Genomic DNA, 24031 nt, shown 5'->3' with positions numbered 1-24031 from the left:
TCTGAGGATACATAAATAGACAACTATTACACTTTAAAGCAAATTTTTTTTTTTTTACATTACCTGTTCAGCGCTGGTGCCAATGTCTATTTTTCAAAATGTGCCTTTTTCAGCAATTGATGCTGGTATCTTCATATGTACTTTAATCCACTCTATGCACTGAGGGGGGCCCGACTACCCTAGTGTACCGATATCACCTCCCTGTGGATCTTGTCACACTCGCGGCACTGGGCACGCCTCTAGTGCATAGAGCAGGCCAAAATGCACATGAGGAAAAGTGAATTGGTACATTTACTTTGAAACACTATTGATATGCATGTACACAACTAGAATCCATGTATCTTGCACAAAACCCCTACAGCAGCCCATTACAGATCCCAAGTGACAGCTCAGCAGTAATATGGAATAGACTACAGCAGAGAGAGGGGTGGAAGTCCATGTGATGAAGCTGAAGGTGCATTGAGTAATAGAAATAGACAGGTTAGAGGTGAGCCGGGATTATCTATTAGAGGAAAAGTGACAGGAGATATCTATCAGGATATAAAAACTCTGGGTAGAGGAAAGGTGAAGCGCGCTTGTTTACATGGAAAGTAAATATCACCGCAAGGACTGCTAAGCCTAATATATTTAAAGGAACATTCCAGGCGAAACAAGTAGACAGTGTTATGCCTCGTGTAGGGCCTTGGGTGATAGAGATATGTCAAAGTTTAACCAGTAGGGGTCTGGGTATTGAGACCCCCACCATTAGACAGGAAAACACTGCGGTAGACTTACAATGGAGAATGTCTCATTGACAGAAAGCAAGAAAGTGAAGCGCACTACCTGGTGATTCTCCTGGCTTTGTTTAACTATTGATAGGGTTATAACAAAATGACAGCACTACTAGATCTGTTCAACAGATGCCAACAAAATTTGATGCAGTCCATTAACACCCCATAAGTTAATGGACTGCATCAAATTTTGTTGGCATCTGTTGAACAGATCTAGTAGTGCTGTCATTTTGTTATAACCCTTTAGGAGTACCGGCATCAAAAATCCTACAAAGGTCAATGGAAACTTCACGTGTGAACAAAGCCTAACAGGATATACAGCAGCTGATAAGTTCTGAAAGACAAGATTTTTAAATAGAAGTAAATAACAAATTGGTATACCTTTCTGACACTAATTGATTTAAAAGACAACAATTTGCCGGTGTTCCCTTTCAATAAGGAGTTGTCCAGCAATTGATGTGTAGTATAATTTTATAGGCATGATTGTACCAACTGTAAAACAATCTTTATGGTCATTTTTATTTTTAACAATCAATCAATCAATAAGCAAAAACCTAATTCAAAAAACATCTGAAAAACTCCAGAAACAAATAAACAAAATAAATAAAAAGAAACTCCATGAGAATGCTCTGGAAAACAAAAACATACAAATTCTAGAAATAAATCAAAAACACTTGAAAATCTTGCTCTCGCAAAAGTAAACGTATTTTTGAACCTCTGTGTAAACAAAATTAAAATGATACCACTGAAAGACACAATGTAGCAAAAAAACAAACAAAAAAAACTCACATCTGCAATAAGGGGAAAAACTCTGGCAGCTGGAATGCAGTGAAGCAAAAAAAAAAAAAAAAAAAATGCGGTGAGGCCATAAAGGGTTAAGTAGAAGAGCGGCATTGTAGATATTTCAGACATTTACTCATGTTCCCAGGAGGCTGTATTGTGGGGTGAAGCCAGTTCTCCAGGAGTTATGTAATCTCTTGTGTTGTAATCACCCGGTGTATTGATTCTCTTAGAGTTTAAAAGCCGAGGTTCTACAAAGGGAGGAGAGAAGACTGGAGACTTCACCGCTGGACTGCAGAAAGTAAGGAACAAAAATGTTATTTTTGCTACCAAACTTGACTTTATTTAACTTTTATTTATTTGCTTTATTATTCGCATTTTCCCCTATATTACTGATCAAATTCACTAGAAACTTTAATAGTATATATATATATATATATACACACACAAAATATTGCATCCAGATGTTGTTGGAGTCAATATAGAAATATGAAATGACATGTACATAAATAATTTAGCTTGAGGTGTTTTTCCCCAACCCTTTACACATTATTTGTTTTCCTGGCACTTTTTAATTTTTTTTTTTTAGATTGCTCTGACTGCTCTTGTTACCCCCAACTTGGTGGCATGTTTTTTCCTTAACTTTCTTGGCTTTGCATTTGATCAGCAATACCAGGCTTCATCATGTGATCAGCAATACCAGGCTTCATCATGTGATCAGCAATACCAGGCTTCATCATGTGATCAGCAATACCAGGCTTCATCATGTGATCAGCAATACCAGGCTTCATCATGTGATCAGCAATACCAGGCTTCATCATGTGATCAGCAATACCAGGCTTCATCATGTGATCAGCATTACCAGGCTTCATCATGTGATCAGCATTACCAGGCTTCATCATGTGATCAGCAATACCAGGCTTCATCATTGGATCAGCATTACCAGGCTTTATCAGATCAATTGGGAAAAGAAAAATCCCTGAAATGAAGCTTGGCAATGCTGATCACATGACAAAGCCTAATAATAATATTGATCACATGATGAAGCCTGGTAATGCTGATCACATGGCGAGTTCCAGACAGTCAATTTAGGGAAAAAAAATGCAGATCAGTTAGAATACTCAAAATATAAAATAAATGGATTTAATTTTTTTTTCTCCATTTCACAGGACCCGCACTCACCATGGACCTGGTCACCGTCCTTCTCTCTATAGTCGTCATCTTATTTTTGGCCAATGCTTTTAAGAACCATCAAAAAGGAAATTCCTTAAACTTCCCACCTGGCCCAAAACCTCTACCGATCATTGGAAATATCCTCTCAATAGACATGTCAAAGCCTCATAAAACATTCATGCAGGTAATGCACAAATTCCATAATAGGTAAAAGTATAAGGCAGGGGTGGGAAAAACTTTTCTGGGGGGCCACATTATTTTTTCCAGGGACCACATAAAACTAATCTGATACATTTACGACATTTAGTTAATATACTGTATGCCATAAAAGTTTAAGGGGGAAAAAAAGACAAATTTGGTCAGCTCTCCTAGAGCACCATTCACACTAGGCAGGAGCACGTTGCTATGGCTGAAGTTCACACACACACAAAAGTTTTAAAGTTTTAAACATAAAAGTTTAAAAGTGTAAATCCCAGATATGTACCATGTATCATACACCATGTTTTTGTGCTTCAAACGCCTAACAAAAGACAAAACTTGCAGCAGGAAAAATATGCAGCTAAAAAAAAAAAAAAAAAAAACACAGTACATGTGAATGTGTCCTCTAAAGTTAAAGTTAACTGCTACGTATCTTATGCTCTCAGCTTGCTAAGACGTACGGTCCAGTCTTCAGTGTCCACATAGGAATGACAAAGACAGTGGTCCTAAGTGGTTATGACACGGTTAAGGACGCGCTCATCAACCACGCCGATGCCTTCTCTGACCGACCTATTCAACCTGTGACTGCAAAATTATTAGGGAACAACGGTAAGAAAGCTCTCCTAAATAAAGTGAACAGCATCTATGCTTCGAACAGACTTTTATACACTTGTATATATAATAGTCAACTAATATAGTAGAACATAAACCCAGTCATTGGGGATTCCATTAGTTTTAATGCACAATAGAGAAATCTGTTTGTTCTGAATTGAATGTGTTCTAAATTTCCATTAAAATGTTTTGGATTTGTTTTGAGCGAATTGATCAATTGTACATGGGGCCCTATGCTAATAGTGTAGGGTGTCATTGAAAGTGCAATGAGCAAGTCATTGAAAACACTCTGGCAGCTTCCCCCTCAATGATACCAGCTGACCAGAGAGGTTTCCTGTGATCAGCTCACGACCTATGGGCTTGTTTATACTGGATGTGGTACAGATGGTATAACGTATTCATTATATTCAGGCGTTGTCTTTTCCAATGGAGAGAACTGGAAAGTGATGAGACGATTTACCCTCTCCACACTACGGGACTATGGGATGGGGAAAAGAACCATAGAAGAGAAGATTATTGAGGAGGCCGAGTGTCTGGTGCAGAAGTTCAGATCCTATGAAGGTGAGGGGATTATTTTTACTCTTAGGTGTACATACTTAATGCCTGAACAGAGTAGAAGAGGACTAGCTCCTGCCCCCTCACTGTAATTTATGGAACTAGGTTTCTTGTTTGGACCTCTTTGCGTTTTGACTCTTGGCAAAAAACTAGTTTTATTCTTTTGCTTTAATTTATCATTTACCATATTATTAACCTCTTCCCGTCAGTAACAGGTATATATATGTTCCTACTGCACATACCCCGTGCAGTAGGAAAGTATATATACGTTCCTGACTACAGGGGCTTCCTGATGTGAGCGGGAGCGCTGCAGAGAGAGCGATCCCGCTCACATAAATGTTCGGGGCCTGGAAGTAATGGGAGTCAGCTGTGATCCCATAGCCGACTCTCATTAACCCCTTAAACGCTGTGATCTACAGCGATCACTGCACTTAAGGTGCTCAGTGACAGATCAAGCATCTGTCACTGAGTGATTGGGACAGCTGTGGGGGTCCCGATCACATGTGCCGACAGGCGGGGGTAAATTCCTTACCTCCGTCCTGTCGGTTTGGCGATCCATGTATAGAAACAGCTTTCAGATAGATCGCTGATAACACTGATCTATGCTATGCTGTAGCATAGCATAGATCAGTATATGCAATCTAATGATTGCATATTTTACAGTGATATAAAAGTAAAAAAAAAGGTATTAATAAAGTTTTATACAAGTATTAAAAAAACCCTTATAAACCCCCTCCCAATATAAGTTTAATTGTACTTTTCAATGACAGACTTAATTTTTGCATAAAATATGCTGCAAAACCAGAAAAAAATATATGCACAGTGAAATAAAAAAAAAAAAAATTCAATATTTTGTTGGGGGTGGTTTCCTGTTTATGGGAATCACCCTATGATAAAACCTGTTATTTATGTTCATTAGTTTGGTATGATCAAAATGATAGGCAGCTTGCATAAATTTTATTTTATTTGATGGCTATCAAAAAATTACAACCTAAATAAAATAAAAAAATGAAATGTTCCTTAAAATTGCTCTATTATCATTAGAATGCACTTTCTATTGGTACCTTGCTATTGGTACTTTTTGATCACTTTTAATCACTATTTTTTTGGATTTGATGCAATCAAAATGCACAATTTTGCACTTTAGAATTTTTTTTGGAGCTTATGCTATTTACCGTGCATGATCAGGAGTGTGATAATTTAATAGTTCGGGCGATTACGCCCGCGGCAATATCAAACATGTTTCTTTTTTTATTTATAACATGGGAAAAGGAGGGTGATTCAAACTTTTTTCCCCACATACATTAATTACGAATCCCTTTGGGGGACTTCTAATTCAATTACACTGATCTCTCTTAGGGATCAGTGTAATATACTTAATAGAGCACTGACCCATTAGATCAGTGCTTTATTATTCTGATCTGCTGCAGACCAGATACATAGAATACCAAGCCGGAATTAGTATCATTCCGAGGCTGAGTCTCAACCCGGCCAGTACAACAAATCCAACCTCAACGATCGCATCGTGAGGGTTGGGATCCAGACACCAGGGAAGGGCTGTGCAGGGCATTTAAATGCAGCTGTCATGTTTGACAGCTGCTTTTAACTGTTCTAATTAGCCGGTGTGGTAATCGGCCGCACCTGCTAATAGCCGAGGTCCCGGGCTGCAGAAAGCAGCCAGGAACACAGTGGATCAGAGCAGGGGCGCAGCCCCTCTCTGAACCTCCTCACCCGCAGCAGGATGTGCCGGTACATCCTTCTGCGGGAAGGGGTTTATTACTAGTTTTTTTTTCCCTTTATTAATATATTTTTATTTCCCTCCCAGGAAAGCCCTTTAATAACTTGACAAGTATAAATGCAGCTGTAGCCAATATCATTGTGTCCATACTGCTCAGTTGCCGATTTGACTATGAGGATCCGACCATACAGAGGCTTATGGCTTTAATTAATCAAAATGTAAGACTTGTGGGAAGTCCATGGGTCATGGTAAGTAAAAATCAAATTATATTATTATATTTCCTAGTTGTTTTGATTAACAATATTTATTTCCCTAATAATCATAAACAACAAGGATTGGATAATCTTGATTTAATAACAGGTAACAGCTCTGTAGTACTGCTCTGTAGTCGTATGAGAAAACAATGCCATGGTCATGTGACATGTAGAGGCATTTAGATTTGTAGGCCAATAAAGCAGAACCTAATTGACACCTAATTGTTTAGATTGACCTGCTGCTGATAGTTTCCCTTTAAACCCTTAACGACATCGGGCGTATAGGTACGCCCTATTGCCGGTAAGGGCGTTCAGAGCGGGGCCGCACGGCGACCCCGCTCTGAACCGCCGTGGTCCCGGGTGCCGCTTGTAGCCCGGGACCGTAGGTATTAGCGGCACGGTCCGATCGCCGTGCCCGCTAATATAGTAATCAGATGCAGCTGTCAAACATGACAGCTGCATTTGATTACCGGATCCAGCGTCTCCCTGGTGTCTAGTGGCGGTGATCGCTCCTCCAGGATGTTATCCCGGAGGAGCGATCTCCGTTTCTGAAGCCGACGGGGACCGCTCCAAGATGGCGCCGTCCCCGGCTCGGCACTCGTTTACTTCCGGCTGCAGCAGCCGGAAGTAAACGAGTGCCTATCTCATGGATCTCTGCAGCATACCTATGCTGCAGAGATCTCAATGAGAGATCAAAGTGTATATACTAGAAGTCCCCTAGGGGGGCTTCTAGTATATGTGTAAAAAAAAAAATATATAGTGTTGTTGTCAATAAAAAGCCCCCTCCCCTAATAAAAGTCTGAATCACCCCCCTTTTCCCAGGTTATAAATAAAAGTAAACAAATAAATAAATAAACAAACATGTTTGCTATCACCGCGTGCGTAATCGCCCGAACTCTTAATTAATCACATTCCTGATCTCGTACGGTGAACGGCGTAAGCGCAAAAAAAATCCCAAAGTGCAAAATTGCGCATTTTTGGTCGCATCAAATCCAGAAAAATTGTAATAAAAAGCGATCAAAAAGTCTTATATGCGCAATCAAGGTACCAATAGAAAGAACACATCATGGCGCAAAAAATGATACCTGACACAGCCCCATAGACCAAAGGATAAAAGCGCTATAAGCCTGGGAATGGAGCAGTTTTAAGTGACGTATATTTGTTGACAATGGTTTGAATTTTTTACAGGCCATCAGATACAATATAAGTTATACATGTTATATAACGTTTTAATCGTAACGACTTGAGGAACATGCATAACAAGTCAATTTTTCCCCAGGGCGAATGGCGTAAAAACACATTTCCCCCAAATAAACAAAATGCGTTTTTTTTTTTTTTCAATTTCACCACACTTTGAATTTTTTTCTGGTTTCGCAGTGTACTTTATGCAAAAATTCAGCCTGTCATTGCAAAGTACAATTAGTGACGCAAAAAATAAGGGCTCATGTGGGTTTCTAGGTGGAAAAATGCAAGTGCTATGGCCATTGATGCACAAGGAGGAAAAAACGAAAACGCAAAAATCGAAATTGGCTCTGTCCTTTAGGGGTTAAGCATGATTGTTATTAACACTAAGGCTGGGTTCACACTACGTATATTTCAGTCAGTATTGTGGTCCTCATATTGCAACCAAAACCAGGAGTGGATTGAAAACACAGAAAGGATCTGTTCACACAATGGTGAAATTGAGTGGATGGCCGCCATATAACAGTAAATAACGGCCATTATTTCAATATAATGGCCGTTGTTCTAAAATAACAGCAAATATTTGCCATTATATGGCGGCCATCCACTCAATTTCACCATTGTGTGAACAGATCCTTTCTGTGTTTTCAATCCACTCCTGGTTTTGGTTGCAATATGAGGACCACAATACTGACTGAAATATACGTAGTGTGAACCCAGCCTTAGGGTGTGTTTACACAGAAAGATTTATCTGACAGATTTTGGAAGCCAAAGCCAGGAATGGATTTGAAAAGAGGATAGATCCCAGTCTTTCCTTTATGACCTGATCCCTGTGTATAGTCTGTTCCTGGTTTTGGCTTCAAAGATCTGTCAGATAAATCTGTCTGTGTAATCGCAGCATTACTGTTACACTTCATGTTACATTGATGACCTAATTCTTTGTGTATTTAGCTGTATAACAGTTTTCCTAAATTGATGGGATGGCTCCCTGGACCCCACAAAACAATTTTTGGGAACATCTTAGAATTTCAGCAGTTCATAAGATCCACATTTACAAAACTGAAGAAAGAACTGGATGTAAATGATCAGAGGAACCTGATTGATGCCTTTCTAGCCAAGCAACAAGAGGTGGGATACACATTATAACATTAAATATTAGCTAAACATATACAGTTTTTAGTATGAACCCCATTAGATAATCCAGAAAACCTAATCTGGCACTTGTTTCTATGGCAAATATTCAATAGTAGATGGCCGCAGAGCAAAGATCAGAATGGACCGCCTTATTTTGCCACCAGAGGCAGAAGACTCTGCTCTTCACTATTTAGGGCCAATTTTGCAATCTAATGTTTTCTAACAATGAATACAGCTCCTCTGAAGGAACTCTATTATTTTATGTCAGACAACGGTCAATATTCATACAGAATGTGAACGTGGCCTAAAACTGTAAGCATAGTCATCCCTAAATCTACTGTGTAAGATCTGCAGTCAAACTTCTAAAAAGTCCACAGCATTTAGAGTAAGGGTAAATTCACACTGACGGATCCGCAGCGAATTTTACGCTGCCAATTCGCTTTGAAATCCGCTGAGGATCCTATGCCGATTACTTTCAATGAGAATACACGCTCGCAGTGGGATTTACATCCTGCTGGGAGTATGAACGTGACCGCCGTCCGGAGCATACATTACCTGCTCCTCGCTCCGGTTTGCTTCAGGGGCTCCCGGCGTCTACACGCCCAGTTCAGCCAAGCAGTAGCTGCGACGGGGCAGTGCACTGATTGGCTGAGCGGGATGTCAAGCAGGGAACCCCTGAAGAAAGCCGGAGCATGGAGCATGTAATGTATGCTCTGGTCGGCGGGGGGTTAATGGCGCTGTCACGTACATACTCCAAGCGGGATGTAAATCCAGAGAATAAAAAATGTATTAAGGTCCTCAAGGATAGTTAGAGAAAGGATAAATTGGTTGGTAAAAGGAGGTTGTATCTTGTATATTTGGAAATGAGATGTATACAGAGTTAGGCTGGGTCCACACAGAAAGGCTCTGTCCACACAATGTTGAAATTGAGTGGATGGCCGCCATATAACAGTAAATAACAGCCATTATTTCAATACAATGGGCGTTGTTTTAAAATAACAACAAATATTTGCCATTAAATGACGGCCATCCACTCAATTTCCCCATTGTGTGGACAGATCCTTTCTGTGTTTTCAATCCACTCCTGGTTTTGGTTGCAATATGACGACCACAATACTGACTGAAATATACGTAGTGTGAACCCAGCCTAAATGTGTTAAAATATATAAATAAGCAATTTATTTTATAAAAGCGACATAATTATCATAATGCACAACAAGATTATCAGAATGCAATCCCACTGCGAGTATGTATTCACATTGAAAGGCATAGGATCTGCAGCGGATTTCGCTGCAAATTCGCAGCGTAAAATCCGCTACGGATCAGTTTATGTGAATTTACCCTAAGGCCTTATTCACACGTCCTGTAATTTACAGATCTGTATTTCCGTATTCGAGTTAGTGCACATTGATGTCTATTAGCTATTTACACGCTCAGTAGATTACAAGGAAGCAAACCAATGCTGAAAAAAAAGGACATGTCCCAATGCGGACCCAGATTTTTATTTACTGATCCTCTCATAGAAATCAATAGGATCTGCTATTTTTTACGGATTGTAACCTGTTTGGCATCTGTATACGGATGACTCATAGGTCATAAGGTTGTGTTTCTAAGCAACGACAACCAGGAAGAAGGAACTGCAGAAGCACATGTGCTTACAAACAGAAAGAGAATTAAAGGAGAAGTCTGGCAAATTTTTAAATGAAAGTATTGTATTGCCCCCAAAATTTATACAAATCCCCAATATACACTTATTACGGGAAATGCTAATAACGTGTTTTTTTTTTTTTCTGCACTTACTACTGCATCAAGGCTCACTTCCTGTATAACATGGTGATGTCACTTCCTGGATATCATAGTGATGTCACTTCCTGGATAAAAATGGTGATGTTACTTCCTGGATAAAATGGTGATGTCACGTCCTGGATAACATGATGATGTCACTTCCTGGATAACATGGTGATGTCACGAACCGACTCCCAGAGCTGTGCGGGCTGTGGCTACTGGAGAGGATGATGGCAGAAAGATGCTCAGTGTCCCTCCAGTGTCCTGTGTCCCTCAGTGTCCCCCTGCCATCATCCTCTCCAGCAGCCACAGCCCGCACAGCTCTGGGAGTCGGTTCGTGACATCACCATGTTATCCAGGAAGTGACATCACCATGTTATCCAGGAAGTGACATCACCATGTTATCCAGGAAGTGAAGCCTCAATGTAGTAGTAAGTGCAGAGAAAAAAAAAGCACTTTATAAGCATTTCCTATAATAAGTGTATATTGGGGATTTGTAAAATTGTTTGGGGTCCATACAATACTGTACTTTAATAAAAATTTTCACCAGACTTCTCCTTTAACTAATTAATTAACAGAACTGTCTCACAGTAAAGCAAACCAGAAATGGCAAAGTAAAATGTCTAACAAGTGATTATGTGACTTTTTTCAGGGGTTGGGCATACTGGTGCTATTTTTTTTTTTACCTACTCATCTTTATTAACTAATATTGTGCAGACAGTAAAAAAAATGGATTTATGGAAATACGGATGCAATACGGATGCCCAATTCGTAATTTAATTTTAGTGGATTGTACGGGTGGATAGCGGGAGGACTCTACTGACTTTTTTGTCTTTTAGGGAAAGCCGGAATCCACAGAGTTTTACCACAATGAAAACTTGACTGTACTGGTAGTAAACCTGTTCGCTGCCGGGATGGAGACCACATCAACCACACTGAGATGGGGACTTCTGCTCATGATGAAATATCCAGAGATTCAGCGTAAGATATTATAACCAATAAATACTGTACATGGCTATGTTCCCATGCAGTATTTTTGCTCAGTATTTTTCAACCAAAACCAGGAGTGGATTAAAAACACAGAAAGGCTATGTTCTCACACTGTTGAAATTCAGTGGATTGCTGCTATTTAACTGCAAATAACGGCCGTTGTTTTAAAATAATGGTAATTATTTGTCATTAAATGGCGGTCATCCACTAAATTTCAACAGTGTATGAACATAACCTTAATGTGTTTTTAATCCACTCCTGGTTTTGGTTGAAAAATACTGACCAAAATACTGAGCAAAAATACTCTGTGGGAACATAGCCTAAGGGTGTGCATATTTTTTTGTTTGTTTATTTTTGTGTGTGCATTTATATTTATTTTTTATGGTCTGGTGCCCAAAGGCACAATGCCTCTTTCATCACAGGAAAGGAATGCTTTACAGGGCCTTGTTCACACACTGTATAACAGCGTCCGTTCCTTGACATGGCTGTGTCTTAGAAAAGCCACTGTCTCTGAAGTTCACCCTGGCCATTACTGCAGTACCGGCTGGATGAACATCACTTTCATCACTTTCATCGCGTTCCAATTAGCTATAGCAAACAATGGAAAGTGCGGCCAGAACCGCACTTTATACTGTCTGCACTGTCAGTTTTGTGCGGCCGTTTCAGCTTTTTGTGCGGCCACATGGAATCCCGTATGGAGTGTACACAGAATGTATACACTCTGGCCGGGATTCCATAGTAATTAAATTGATTGGACACTGCCATTGAATAATAAATAATACGTTGTGTGAATGTGACCCAAGACAGTATCAGTAGTTAGTGGCTGCACAAGCAAGAACAACAGATTTACTTGATCACTCAACTCCCTCACTTATTCAAGTGAATGAGGTCCCGTTAAGTGGCCTTGTTCGTTTTTGTCATCTGTCTAAGAATGCTATAAAGATGCGTTTACACCGATTATCTGACAGATTTTTGAAGCCAAAGCCAGGAACAGACGATAACCAGAGAGCAGGTCAAAATGGAAAGACAGAAATTCTTCCTCTTTCAAACCTATTCCTGGCTTTGGCTTCAAAAATCTGTCAGATAAATCTCTCAGTGTGAAGGCACCTTTAGATGTGGTAATTATCAACCAAACAAGCCACTTGCATCCAACAATTTTTGTTTTATGATAGTACCCCTCTAAACTTCCTGTTCTTAAAACTTTATTAGGGATGAGGTTAAAAGTGTTTCCTGGCCTAATACTAATAAGTGACGTGTTATTTCTTCTTGGCAGAAAAAGTTCATGATGAAATTGAAAGAGTGATTGGATCGGCCCAACCTCAGATGGAGCACAGGAAACAGATGCCGTATACAGATGCTGTGGTACATGAAATTCAACGGGTTGGGGATATTATACCTACTAGTGTGCCACATGCCGCGTCAGAAGATGTCACATTCCGAGGATATTTTATTCCAAAGGTAAGACCCTATCTATCTTCTATCTATCTATCTATCTATCTACAGTATCTACTATCTATCTATCTATCTATCTATCTATCTATCTATCTATCTATCTATCTATCTTCTATCTATCTATCTATCTCCTATCTGTCTATTATCTATCTATCTATCTATCTATCTATCTATCTATCTATCTATCTATCTTCTATCTATCTATCTATCTCCTATCTGTCTATTATCTATCTATCTATCTATCTATCTATCTATCTATCTATCTATCTATCTTCTATCTATCTATCTTCTATCTATCTATCTATCTATCTCCTATCTGTCTATTATCTATCTATCTATCTATCTATCTATCTATCTATCTTCTATCTATCTATCTATCTATCTATCTATCTATCTATCTATCTATCTTCTATCTATCTATCTATCTATCTATCTATCTCCTATCTATCTATCTATCTATCTATCTATCTATCTCCTATCTATCTATCTATCTATCTATCTATCTATCTATCTTCTATCTCCTATCTATTATCTATCTATCTATCTATCTATCTATCTATCTATCTATCTATCTATCTAATATTTATCTATCTCCTATCTATCTATCTATCTATCTATCTATCTATCTACCTATCTATCTCCTATCTATTATCTATCTATCTATCTATCTATCTATCTAATATTTATCTATCTTCTATCTATCTCCTATCTATCTATCTATCTTCTATCTATCTATCTATCTATCTATCTATCTATCTATTATCTATCTATCTATCTATCTATCTATCTATCTATCTATTATCTATCTATCTATCTATCTATCTCCTATCTATCTATCTATCTATCTATCTATCTATCTATTATCTATCTATTATCTATCTATCTATCTATCTCCTATCTATCTATCTATTATCTATCTATCTATCTATCTATCTCCTATCTATTATCTATCTATCTATCTATCTATCTATCTATCTATCTATCTATCTAATATTTATCTATCTTCTATCTATCTCCTATCTATCTATCTATCTTCTATCTATCTATCTATCTATCTATCTATTATCTATCTATCTATCTATCTATCTATCTATCTATTATCTATCTATCTATCTATCTATCTATCTATCTCCTATCTATCTATCTATCTATCTATCTATCTATCTATCTATCTATTATCTATCTATCTATCTATCTATCTATTATCTATCTATTATCTATCTATCTATCTATCTATCTCCTATCTATCTATCTATTATCTATCTATCTATCTATCTATCTCCTATCTATCTATCTATCTATCTATCTAATATTTATCTATCTTCTATCTATCTCCTATCTATCTATCTATCTATCTATCTATCTATCTATCTATCTATCTATCTCCTATCTATCTATCTCCTATCTATCTATCTATCTATCTATCTATCTATCTACCTATCTATCTCCTATCTATTATCTATCTATCTATCTATCTATCTATCTATCTAATATTTATCTATCTTCTATCTATCTCCTATCTATCTATCTATCTTCTATCTATCTATCTATCTATCTATCTATCTATCTATCTATCTATTATCTATCTATCTATCTATCTATCTATCTATCTATCTATCTATTATCTATCTATCTATCTATCTATCTATCTATCTATCTATCTCCTATCTATCTATCTATCTATCTATCTATCTATCTATCTATCTATTATCTATCTATTATCTATCTATCTATCTATCTCCTATCTATCTATCTATTATCTATCTATCTATCTATCTATCTATCTATCTCCTATCTATTATCTATCTATCTATCTATCTATCTATCTATCTATCTATCTATCTAATATTTATCTATCTTCTATCTATCTCCTATCTATCTATCTATCTATCTTCTATCTATCTATCTATCTATCTATCTATCTATCTATTATCTATCTATCTATCTATCTATCTATCTATTATCTATCTATCTATCTATCTCCTATCTATCTATCTATCTATCTATCTATCTATCTATCTATCTATCTATCTATTATCTATCTATTATCTATCTATCTATCTATCTCCTATCTATCTATCTATTATCTATCTATCTATCTATCTATCTCCTATCTATCTATCTATCTATCTATCTAATATTTATCTATCTATCTATCTATCTATCTATCTATCTATCTCCTATCTATCTATCTCCTATCTATTATCTATCTATCTATCTATCTATCTATCTATCTATCTATCTATCTATCTCCTATCTATTATCTATCTATCTATCTAATATTTATCTATCTCCTATCTATCTATCTATCTATCTATCTATCTATCTATCTACCTATCTATCTCCTATCTATTATCTATCTATCTATCTATCTATCTATCTATCTATCTATCTAATATTTATCTATCTTCTATCTATCTCCTATCTATCTATCTATCTATCTTCTATCTATCTATCTATCTATCTATCTATCTATTATCTATCTATCTATCTATCTATCTATCTATCTATCTATTATCTATCTATCTATCTATCTATCTATCTATCTATCTATCTCCTATCTATCTATCTATCTATCTATCTATTATCTATCTATTATCTATCTATCTATCTATCTATCTCCTATCTATCTATCTATTATCTATCTATTATCTATCTATCTATCTATCTATCTATCTATCTATCTATCTCCTATCTATCTATCTATCTATCTATCTATCTATCTATCTATCTAATATTTATCTATCTTCTATCTATCTCCTATCTATCTATCTATCTATCTCCTATCTATCTATCTCCTATCTATTATCTATCTATCTATCTATCTATCTATCTATCTAATATTTATCTATCTTCTATCTATCTATCTATCTATCTCCTATCTATCTATCTATCTATCTTCTATCTATCTATCTATCTATCTATCTATCTATCTATCTCCTATCTATCTTCTATCTATCTATCTCCTATCTATCTCCTATCTATCTATCTATCTATCTTCTATCTATCTATCTATCTATCTATCTATCTATCTATCTATCTATCTCCTATCTATCTTCTATCTATCTATCTCCTATCTATCTCCTATCTATCTATCTATCTATCTATCTATCTATCTATCTATCTATCTATCTCCTATTATCTATCTATCTACCTATCTATCTATCTATCTATCTATCTATCTATCTATCTATCTTACTATATCCTATCTATCTATCTATCTATCTATCTATCTATCTATCTATCTATCTCCTATCTATCTATCTATCTATCTATCTATCTATCTATCTATCTATCCCAGGCAGGTTTACATTTATTTATTGTAAATTTACCTACCACATCTGCAATAAGTTTGTTCCAAGCCTCTACTACCTTTTTTTTTAGTAAAGTAATATTTTCTCACATTTTCTTCTGATCTTTCCTCCAGCTAATCGCAGAGTTTAGTCTTTTTCTAAAAACACTTTCCTCTTGAATCCTATTTAGTCCTTTAATGTACAGTATTTATGGTGCGTTTACACAGACAGATATATCTGACAGATTCTTAAAAGCCAAAGCCAGGAATGGATCTAAAAAGAGGAGAGATTAGTCTTTCCTTTATGACCTGTTCTGTTTATAATCTGTTGCTGGTTTTGGCTTTAGAAATCTGTCAGATAAATCTGTCTGTGTAAACGCACCATGAAAGGTTTCAATCATTTCCGCCCTTTTTGATCATGTCCCCCGAGAAGAGCCGATAGATCCTCTATACTACAGTAGTTTCCCAATACGGGAATCACTTAGTTTTTCACCGCCTGTCAAAAAGTAATGCTGCGTTTACACAGAACGATTATCGTCTGAATATTCGCGATAATGATCACATTTGAGCAATAATCGTTCCATGTAAACACAGCGAACGATCAAGCGACGAGCGAGAAATCGTTCATTGTGATCTTTCAACATGTTTTCAAATTGTCGTTGGTCGTTCGCTAAACATTCGCAGATCGCTTTGTGTAAACAGTCTTTCAAAGATTCGCCCTAAGTGTGAGATGGGCTTAAGCGATCTTAAAAACGATCGCAATAACGATTTTTCTAACGATTTATTTGTCTAAACGCTGATCGTTATAAAAACCAAATTGTTGCTTCAAAATCGTTAAACAATCGATTAGGCGAATTATTGCTTTGTGTTAACAGACCATAACTTTGTAAGGTGTCACACCAAGAGCTAGGAGCTGTGATTTTCCGTTCTGGCCACTAGGTGTCTGACTCTCCCCTGAGCACAGCTGCAGTGTATAAGGTTTAGCTTTGTGTGTTTAGCCAATCACAGGTGCAAGACACTCTACACTCTCTCTTTCTCTACTCTTCCTCTTTCCTGTGACATGACCCTAAATAGGTTGAGGTAACCTTCTTGGACTGAGAGCTCTTTAGTCAGTGTGTATGAGAGACATACTCAAGAGACAGGTTGCTGCTGCAGTAACTAAGCGGGCCTGGCTTAGGCTATACTATCTATACTTCACCACACAGGACACATCCTCTGTACTACACCACAAAGGGGGACACATCCTCTACACTACACCACACAGGACACATCCTCTGTACTACACCACACAGGACACATCCTCTATACTACATCACACAGGACACGTCCTCTATACTACAACACACAGGACACATCCTCTGTACTACACCACACAGGACACATCCTCTATACTACATCACACAGGACACGTCCTCTATACTACATCACACAGGATATATCCTCTATACTACACCACACAGGACACATCCTCTATACTACACCACACAGGACACATCCTCTGTACTACACCACAAAGGGGGACACATCCTCTACACTACACCACACAGGACACATCCTCTGTACTACACCACACAGGACACATCCTCTATACTACATCACACAGGACACGTCCTCTATACTACAACACACAGGACACATCCTCTGTACTACACCACACAGGACACATCCTCTATACTACATCACACAGGACACGTCCTCTATACTACATCACACAGGACACGTCCTCTATACTACAACACACAGGACACATCCTCTACGCTACACCACACAGGACACATCCTCTATACTACATCACACAGGACACGTCCTCTATACTACAACACACAGGACACATCCTCTATGCTACACCACACAGGACACATCCTCTACACTACACCACACAGGACACATCCTCTGTACTACACCACACAGGACACATCCTCTATACTACATCACACAGGACACGTCCTCTATACTACACCACACAGGACACATCCTCTGTACTACACCACACAGGACACATCCTCTATACTACACCACACAGGACACATCCTTTATACTACACCACACAGGACACGTCCTCTATACTACATCACACAGGACACGTCCTCTATACTACACCACACAGGACACATCCTCTACACTACACCACACAGGACACATCCTCTGTACTACACCACAAAGGACACATCCTCTATACTACATCACACAGGACACCTCCTCTATACTACACCACACAGGACACATCCTCTATACTACACCACACAGGACACATCCTCTATACTACGCCACACAGGACACCTCCTCTATACTACACCACACAGGACACCTCCTCTATACTACACCACACAGGCCACATCTTCTATACTACACCACACAGGACACATCCTCTATACTACACCACACAGGACACATCCTCTATACTACACCACACAGAACAGATCCTGTATACTACACCACACAGGACACATCCTCTATACTACACCACACAGGACACATCATCTACACTACCCACACAGGACACATCTTCTATATTACACCACACCACACAGGACACACCCTCTATACTACACCACACAGGACACATCCTCTGTACTACACAACACAGGAAAGAGATGACAAATCCTTAATCTGATATAGACCTTTGTTGCATCATCTTTTAACGTTTACATGATATACATGTACTGATTTTCCTTCACCTCCAGGGCACGGTTGTTCTTCCATCGCTACACTCCATACTCAGAGAGAAAACTTTTTTTGAGAGACCGGATGAGTTTTATCCAGAACACTTTCTTGACTCTAAAGGGAATTTCAAAAAGAATGAGGGCTTCATACCGTTCTCCATAGGTAAGATTTATAATGCATTGCTTTATCATAGAATGGGTAGCATGATGCAAGTCTGCGGCGGAGGATTCCGTGGCAGAGAATTCCGCCTCTATTACTCAGTGTGAACACACGCTTAAATAGTAGAAGCAGAAAGTAAAAATATAATAAATCACATTACTTTTCCTAATGCTGCGTTTACACGTAACGATTATCGTACGAATTTGCGCGATAACGATCGAATTCGAACGATAATCGTACGTGTAAACGCAGCGAACGATCATACGACGAACGATACATCGCGCATTTTGATCTTTCAACATGTAATCAAATCGTCGCTTGTCGTTCGCAAAAAAATCGCAAATCGTTCCGTGTGAACACTCGTTCGCCGATTTAACCAATGTGTGAGATAGGCTTAAGCGTTCGCAAAACGATCGCACAACGAATTTTCCGTACGATATATCATACCGTCTAAACGCTGCTCGTTATGAAAAAATAATCGTTACTCCGACATCGTTAATCGTACGATCGGGCCAATTATCGTTACGTGTAAACGCACCATTAGACCTCCAGTCACCATAAACACTGGGAAGAGACGTTAAAGTCGTTTCTCCCTCCAGGTAGGGGCAATGAAATAACAAGCATCATTAACAAGAGATCAAAACCCCAAAGCTTTATGCTAAATACACATTGATAAGAAATATGAATCAAAAATATAGAATTAAATATATTCTTTACCTTTAATATATATCTAATAACATTATATTAGGGAAAACTGTACAGTTGTGTGGAGACTCTAGTACCATGTTGAGCGCCTCTAACCTGGATACAAGATTAGATACAACTAGGCATGGAGGATTCAGGTTAAATATGGCATCCTGTGGTACAGTTGTTGAAGCCTGTACATGAACTGTTAATGTCTTTGTATCACTACCATGGTGACTGACTGTCGTAAAGGATGGCTTTCCACATCATTATACCAGCAGGGGGCAGTTTGTCGCTTCACATCAGATTCAGGATTCATAGCTCAAGACAGTACATTCTGTAGCAGTCCAGAATTTTTGTTCATGACACGACTGCACGTGAGGGTGACCGTAGCTGTATGTCAATGGAAGGGCACATGATGGGCACCATGACACCAAATTTCCTTCTTCTAATCACCTGGAAATGGGCAGAGACACGGGGTGTAAAAACGGGCTGCCTATGCCTGAGCCAACATGTGCATAAGTGTTCGTATGTTCATACGAACATGAGGCTAATTGTTTATGTTTGCCGATCACGAACAATTTGTTCGATGATCAGAATGGTTATAACTAGAGATGAGCAAACCGGGTTCGGGTTCGAGTCGATCCGAACCCGAACGTTCGGTATGTGATTAGCAGGGGCTGCTGAACTTGGATAAAGCTCTAAGGTTGTCTGGGAAACATGGATACAGCCAATGACTATATCCATGATTTCCACATAGCCTTAGGGCTTTATCCAACTTCAGCAGCCACCGCTAATCAAATGCCGAAAGTCCGGGTTCAGATCGACTCGAGCATTCTCCAGGTTCGCTCATCTCTAGTTATAACCATAATTTTTCAACATATTCGAACATGTGAACATTTAGCTCGCTTTGTACGCTTCTGCGCAACATACACTTTACACCTGATGATCTGTACGCGTGTGCGTAACTCTAGACCAAAACGTAAGCAACAGAGTAATTTACTCTTTGCACCTGATAATCTGTACGCATGTGCGTAGACCAAAACGTATGCTATTTGTTTGGGAATGTTCAGCTAACTTGAAGACAAACCAATCACGATAATTTTTGTTTTTTATGTTTATTTTTGGGATCCAAACTGGACATTGGGATGTTCGCTCATCACTTGGTGAGCAAGGAAACTTTGGGAGCTGCTCATGCCTCCTGGTGGATCAAATCTAGTCTACTGGTGGTCTGTCTGAGCCATCCAAAATTACACAACCCAAAGTAGCATCTCAGACCCTTTTTCATAGAGCAACAGGGGAAGAACTTCTACTCCCTCATGTGACAAGACCAAGTTTCTTATCGGGTGTCAAGTGTAATCATATCTGTATTCCACGTTTGCAGCAATCCTACACTTTTTGTCTATGTCCTTTTTTTGTCATTCAGTGGATTTTTATGATCTATAATTTCCACCAATGTTTTCTGTTTTTCCCTATAGGTAAAAGAAGCTGTGCTGGAGAAACCTTGGCTAAAATGGAGCTATTCATGTTCTTTACAACACTATTACAGAACTTTACCTTCCAGCCTGTACCTGGAGCCAAACTGGACCTCACCCCTGCCATGGGGGCTACAAATTCCCCCAAACCCTTTGAGATCTGTGCCATATCTCGCAGATAGACTACGTCTTCAGCCAATGCCCTCATAGGACATGTACTGTATATCATTGTAATTTTAGGTAACATAGATTTGGTGGAGAATATCTTTAAACAAATGATATAACTTTAAAGGGGTATTCTGGGGAAAAAATATAAATTAGCAATGGAAAGGGTTAAGAAAGGTTAACCCATTTACTAATATACTTACTGAACTTTTGTACGTTTCCCAGATTGGAGTAGTAAATGGCAAAGAATGGGTTAGATATCACTTACATCAGTCCACATTGTTGGGAAAGGCATGGAGCCCTCTAGATTTCGATCACAAATTACTTATTTGCCCTTACAGGTTTCTTTAGGCTGGGTTCACACTACGTTTTTGAAAAACTGATGCATTTGTGTGCATTCGCTTTAATTTGTTTCCATTATAAAAAAAAAGGATCAAAGCTCATCAGTTTTTTTAACATAACCAAAAATGTATCTGACCTTATTTTTGTGTATGTTAAAAAAATGTGTTTTGATACTTTTTTATAATGGAAGTCAATAGAAAAATGGATCAGAACAGATGCACACAAATGCGTCAGTTTTTCCATTTGTTTTTTTACAAAATCGGATGAAAAAACGGATTGCAAACGCATAGTCTGAACCCAGCCTTAAGGCTGTATTCCACGGGGCGACTGGAGGAACAATCGAGCGCTGTCCCCGCTCTCCTCCACCTGAGGGGCTGCCTGGGTGAACGCTAGATCGTCCAGGCAGCCCATAGCATATAGCAGCGGTTTTCTGCCGCCGCTCCTATTCCGCAAAGCGATGGGAGCAGATCCTTCCTGTATGAGTCGTTTGTCTTTCAACATGTTGAAAGACAAATGACTGCAACGTTCAGCCGACATCGTTCATATCAGCTGATCGTTACCTTTAGGGATGGTCCGAACCCTCCGAGGTTTGGGTTCGTATGAGCCTGAATGCTCGGCATCAGATTCCCGCTGTCTGCCCGCTCCGTGGAGTGGGTGGATACAGTGGGAGGACCGCCTGGAAAACTGGGATACAGCCTATGGCTATGGCTGTATCCCAGTTTTCCAGGCGGTCCTCCCGCTGGATCCGCCCACTGCACGGAGCTGGCAGACAGCGAGAATCATTACAGAGAGTTCGGGTTCGTACGAACCCGAACAGAACTCGGTTCGGACCATCCCTAGTTGCCTTCTATTATACAAAATGATTATCGGCCCTAACGGGCGATAACGACTGCTAATCGTACAGTGTAATAGGGCCTTTAGTCAAGTACAAAAGAAAAGCAACACACTGACACCTACTGGAGCATGACTGACAGGACTGACCTGAACTTGCCTCTGCCCACCCCTACTTACAGACTTCAGTGGCTGTTTCCCATTGGTGGAGAGAAGCACTGACGCTGATGCCGGCTCCATAATCTATCTGGTCTGCTGCAGACCAGACTAATATAGCAATGATCTAATTGATCATTGCTGTATTAAGTATACTGCAGTTATCTCTATGGGAGATTACTGCAGTAATACTGAAAGTCCCCCAGGGGGACTAAAAGTTACAGTATTAAGTAAAAAAAATAAAGGGGTTTTAGTAATAAAAAATACCCTCCCTAATAAAAGTTTGAATCACCCCTCTTTTCCTATTTAATAAAGAAAAATAAATAAATAAACATGTTATTGCTGCATGCATATTTGCCCAAACTATTAAATTATCATATTCCTGATCTAGCACGGTAAACTGAGTAAGCGCAAAAACCCACCAAAGTGCAAAATTGTGCATTTTTGTCTCATCAAATCAAGAAAAATTGTAATAAAACATGATCAAAAAGTTGCATATAAGCAAGCAAGGTAACGAGAGAAAGAACACATCATGATGCAAAAAATGACACCTCACATAGCCCCATATACCAAAGGATAGATGCGTTATAAGGATGGGAATAGAGCAATTTTAAACAAATTTAGTTTTTTTTTAAAAGGCCATCAAATAAAATAAAAGTTATATCAATTACATATCGTTGTAATCGTACTGACTTGAGGAACTTACACAACAACACGAAACCCTCCACAATTAAAACAAATTCCTTTTTTTTTTTTTTCAATTTCACTGCACAAATATTTTTTTTTCTGGTTTCACAGCCATTGCAAAGTACAATTAGTGGTGCAAACAATAAGGGCTCATGGTGGTCTGTAGGTGAAAAAAATGCAAGCGCTGGGGCCTTTTAAACACGAGGAGGAAAAAACAAATGCGCAAAAACAAAAACTGTCCCTGCCCTGAAGGGGTTAAATGTGCCTCTAAAACCACGTCTTTTTGTTTCCCACTTTCGTACCCATTGAAGAAGTGTTTAAGAAAATCAAAACTGGCAGAAATAAAAAATTTTCTTCAACTGTAAATTTTATGCAGTGAATATCAAAAAGGCGACTAATTATAAAATCTTTACGAGATGGTACAGAGTTCCAGTTAGATTACATCACATGGTCCCTGCTGTCTCTGATGCCTGCTAGCACTGCGGGATGGAGTGGGCAGCAATGACTCACATTTGGTGGGCCTGCCCTGCGCTAACCCAATTTTGGGGCAGTGTCATTTCCATTACTGCAACAGTCACTGGTGTGTCATAACCGAAAGACCCAAAAGCTTGGCTGTTATCTCTGTTTTGCCCGATACTTTAAAGTGTTTCTCTCTCTAGGTCTGATACGCTTCCTTCTCATAGCTGCTAGGACGATGATTCCACGTACAGTAAGTGGAAGAACATATCCCCCACCCCCCACCTCCCCGACTGTTGTGGATTGGTTGACAGAGATTGGTCAGCTACATAGAATGGAGATATTGGTTACCAAACTGTCCCCATGAGCAGTTCTTCCAAATAGGATATGATGCCCTTGGGAGATATTGGTAGTTTCCCCTGCCTTTCTTTCGATCCAGTAAGTAGCGAAAATTATTGTGTTAATTTGTTTTCCCTAAGTACCATTGGCATCACAAC

At 38.6% G+C, this 24031-nt stretch overlaps 1 protein-coding gene across 1 annotated transcript; it reads left to right on the top strand.

Annotated features, from left to right (window-relative positions):
• The first annotated feature begins 1769 nt into the window (after nucleotides 1-1769).
• On the top strand, nucleotides 1770-23063 carry LOC138796038 (cytochrome P450 2C14-like). The gene is made up of 10 exons (XM_069975920.1): nucleotides 1770-1851; nucleotides 2720-2907; nucleotides 3368-3530; nucleotides 3945-4094; nucleotides 5914-6074; nucleotides 8214-8390; nucleotides 11021-11162; nucleotides 12445-12629; nucleotides 18600-18741; nucleotides 20901-23063. The coding sequence occupies exons 2-10, from the start codon at nucleotides 2734-2736 to the stop codon at nucleotides 21077-21079; spliced, it is 1473 nt and encodes a 490-aa protein (XP_069832021.1). The 5' UTR covers nucleotides 1770-1851; nucleotides 2720-2733; the 3' UTR covers nucleotides 21080-23063.
• The last annotated feature ends 968 nt before the right edge of the window (nucleotides 23064-24031 follow it).

This window comes from Dendropsophus ebraccatus, chromosome 6, assembly GCF_027789765.1.
Source record: "Dendropsophus ebraccatus isolate aDenEbr1 chromosome 6, aDenEbr1.pat, whole genome shotgun sequence".
Taxonomy (NCBI): domain Eukaryota; kingdom Metazoa; phylum Chordata; class Amphibia; order Anura; family Hylidae; genus Dendropsophus; species Dendropsophus ebraccatus.
This window is presented reverse-complemented; position numbering and strand designations above follow the sequence as displayed.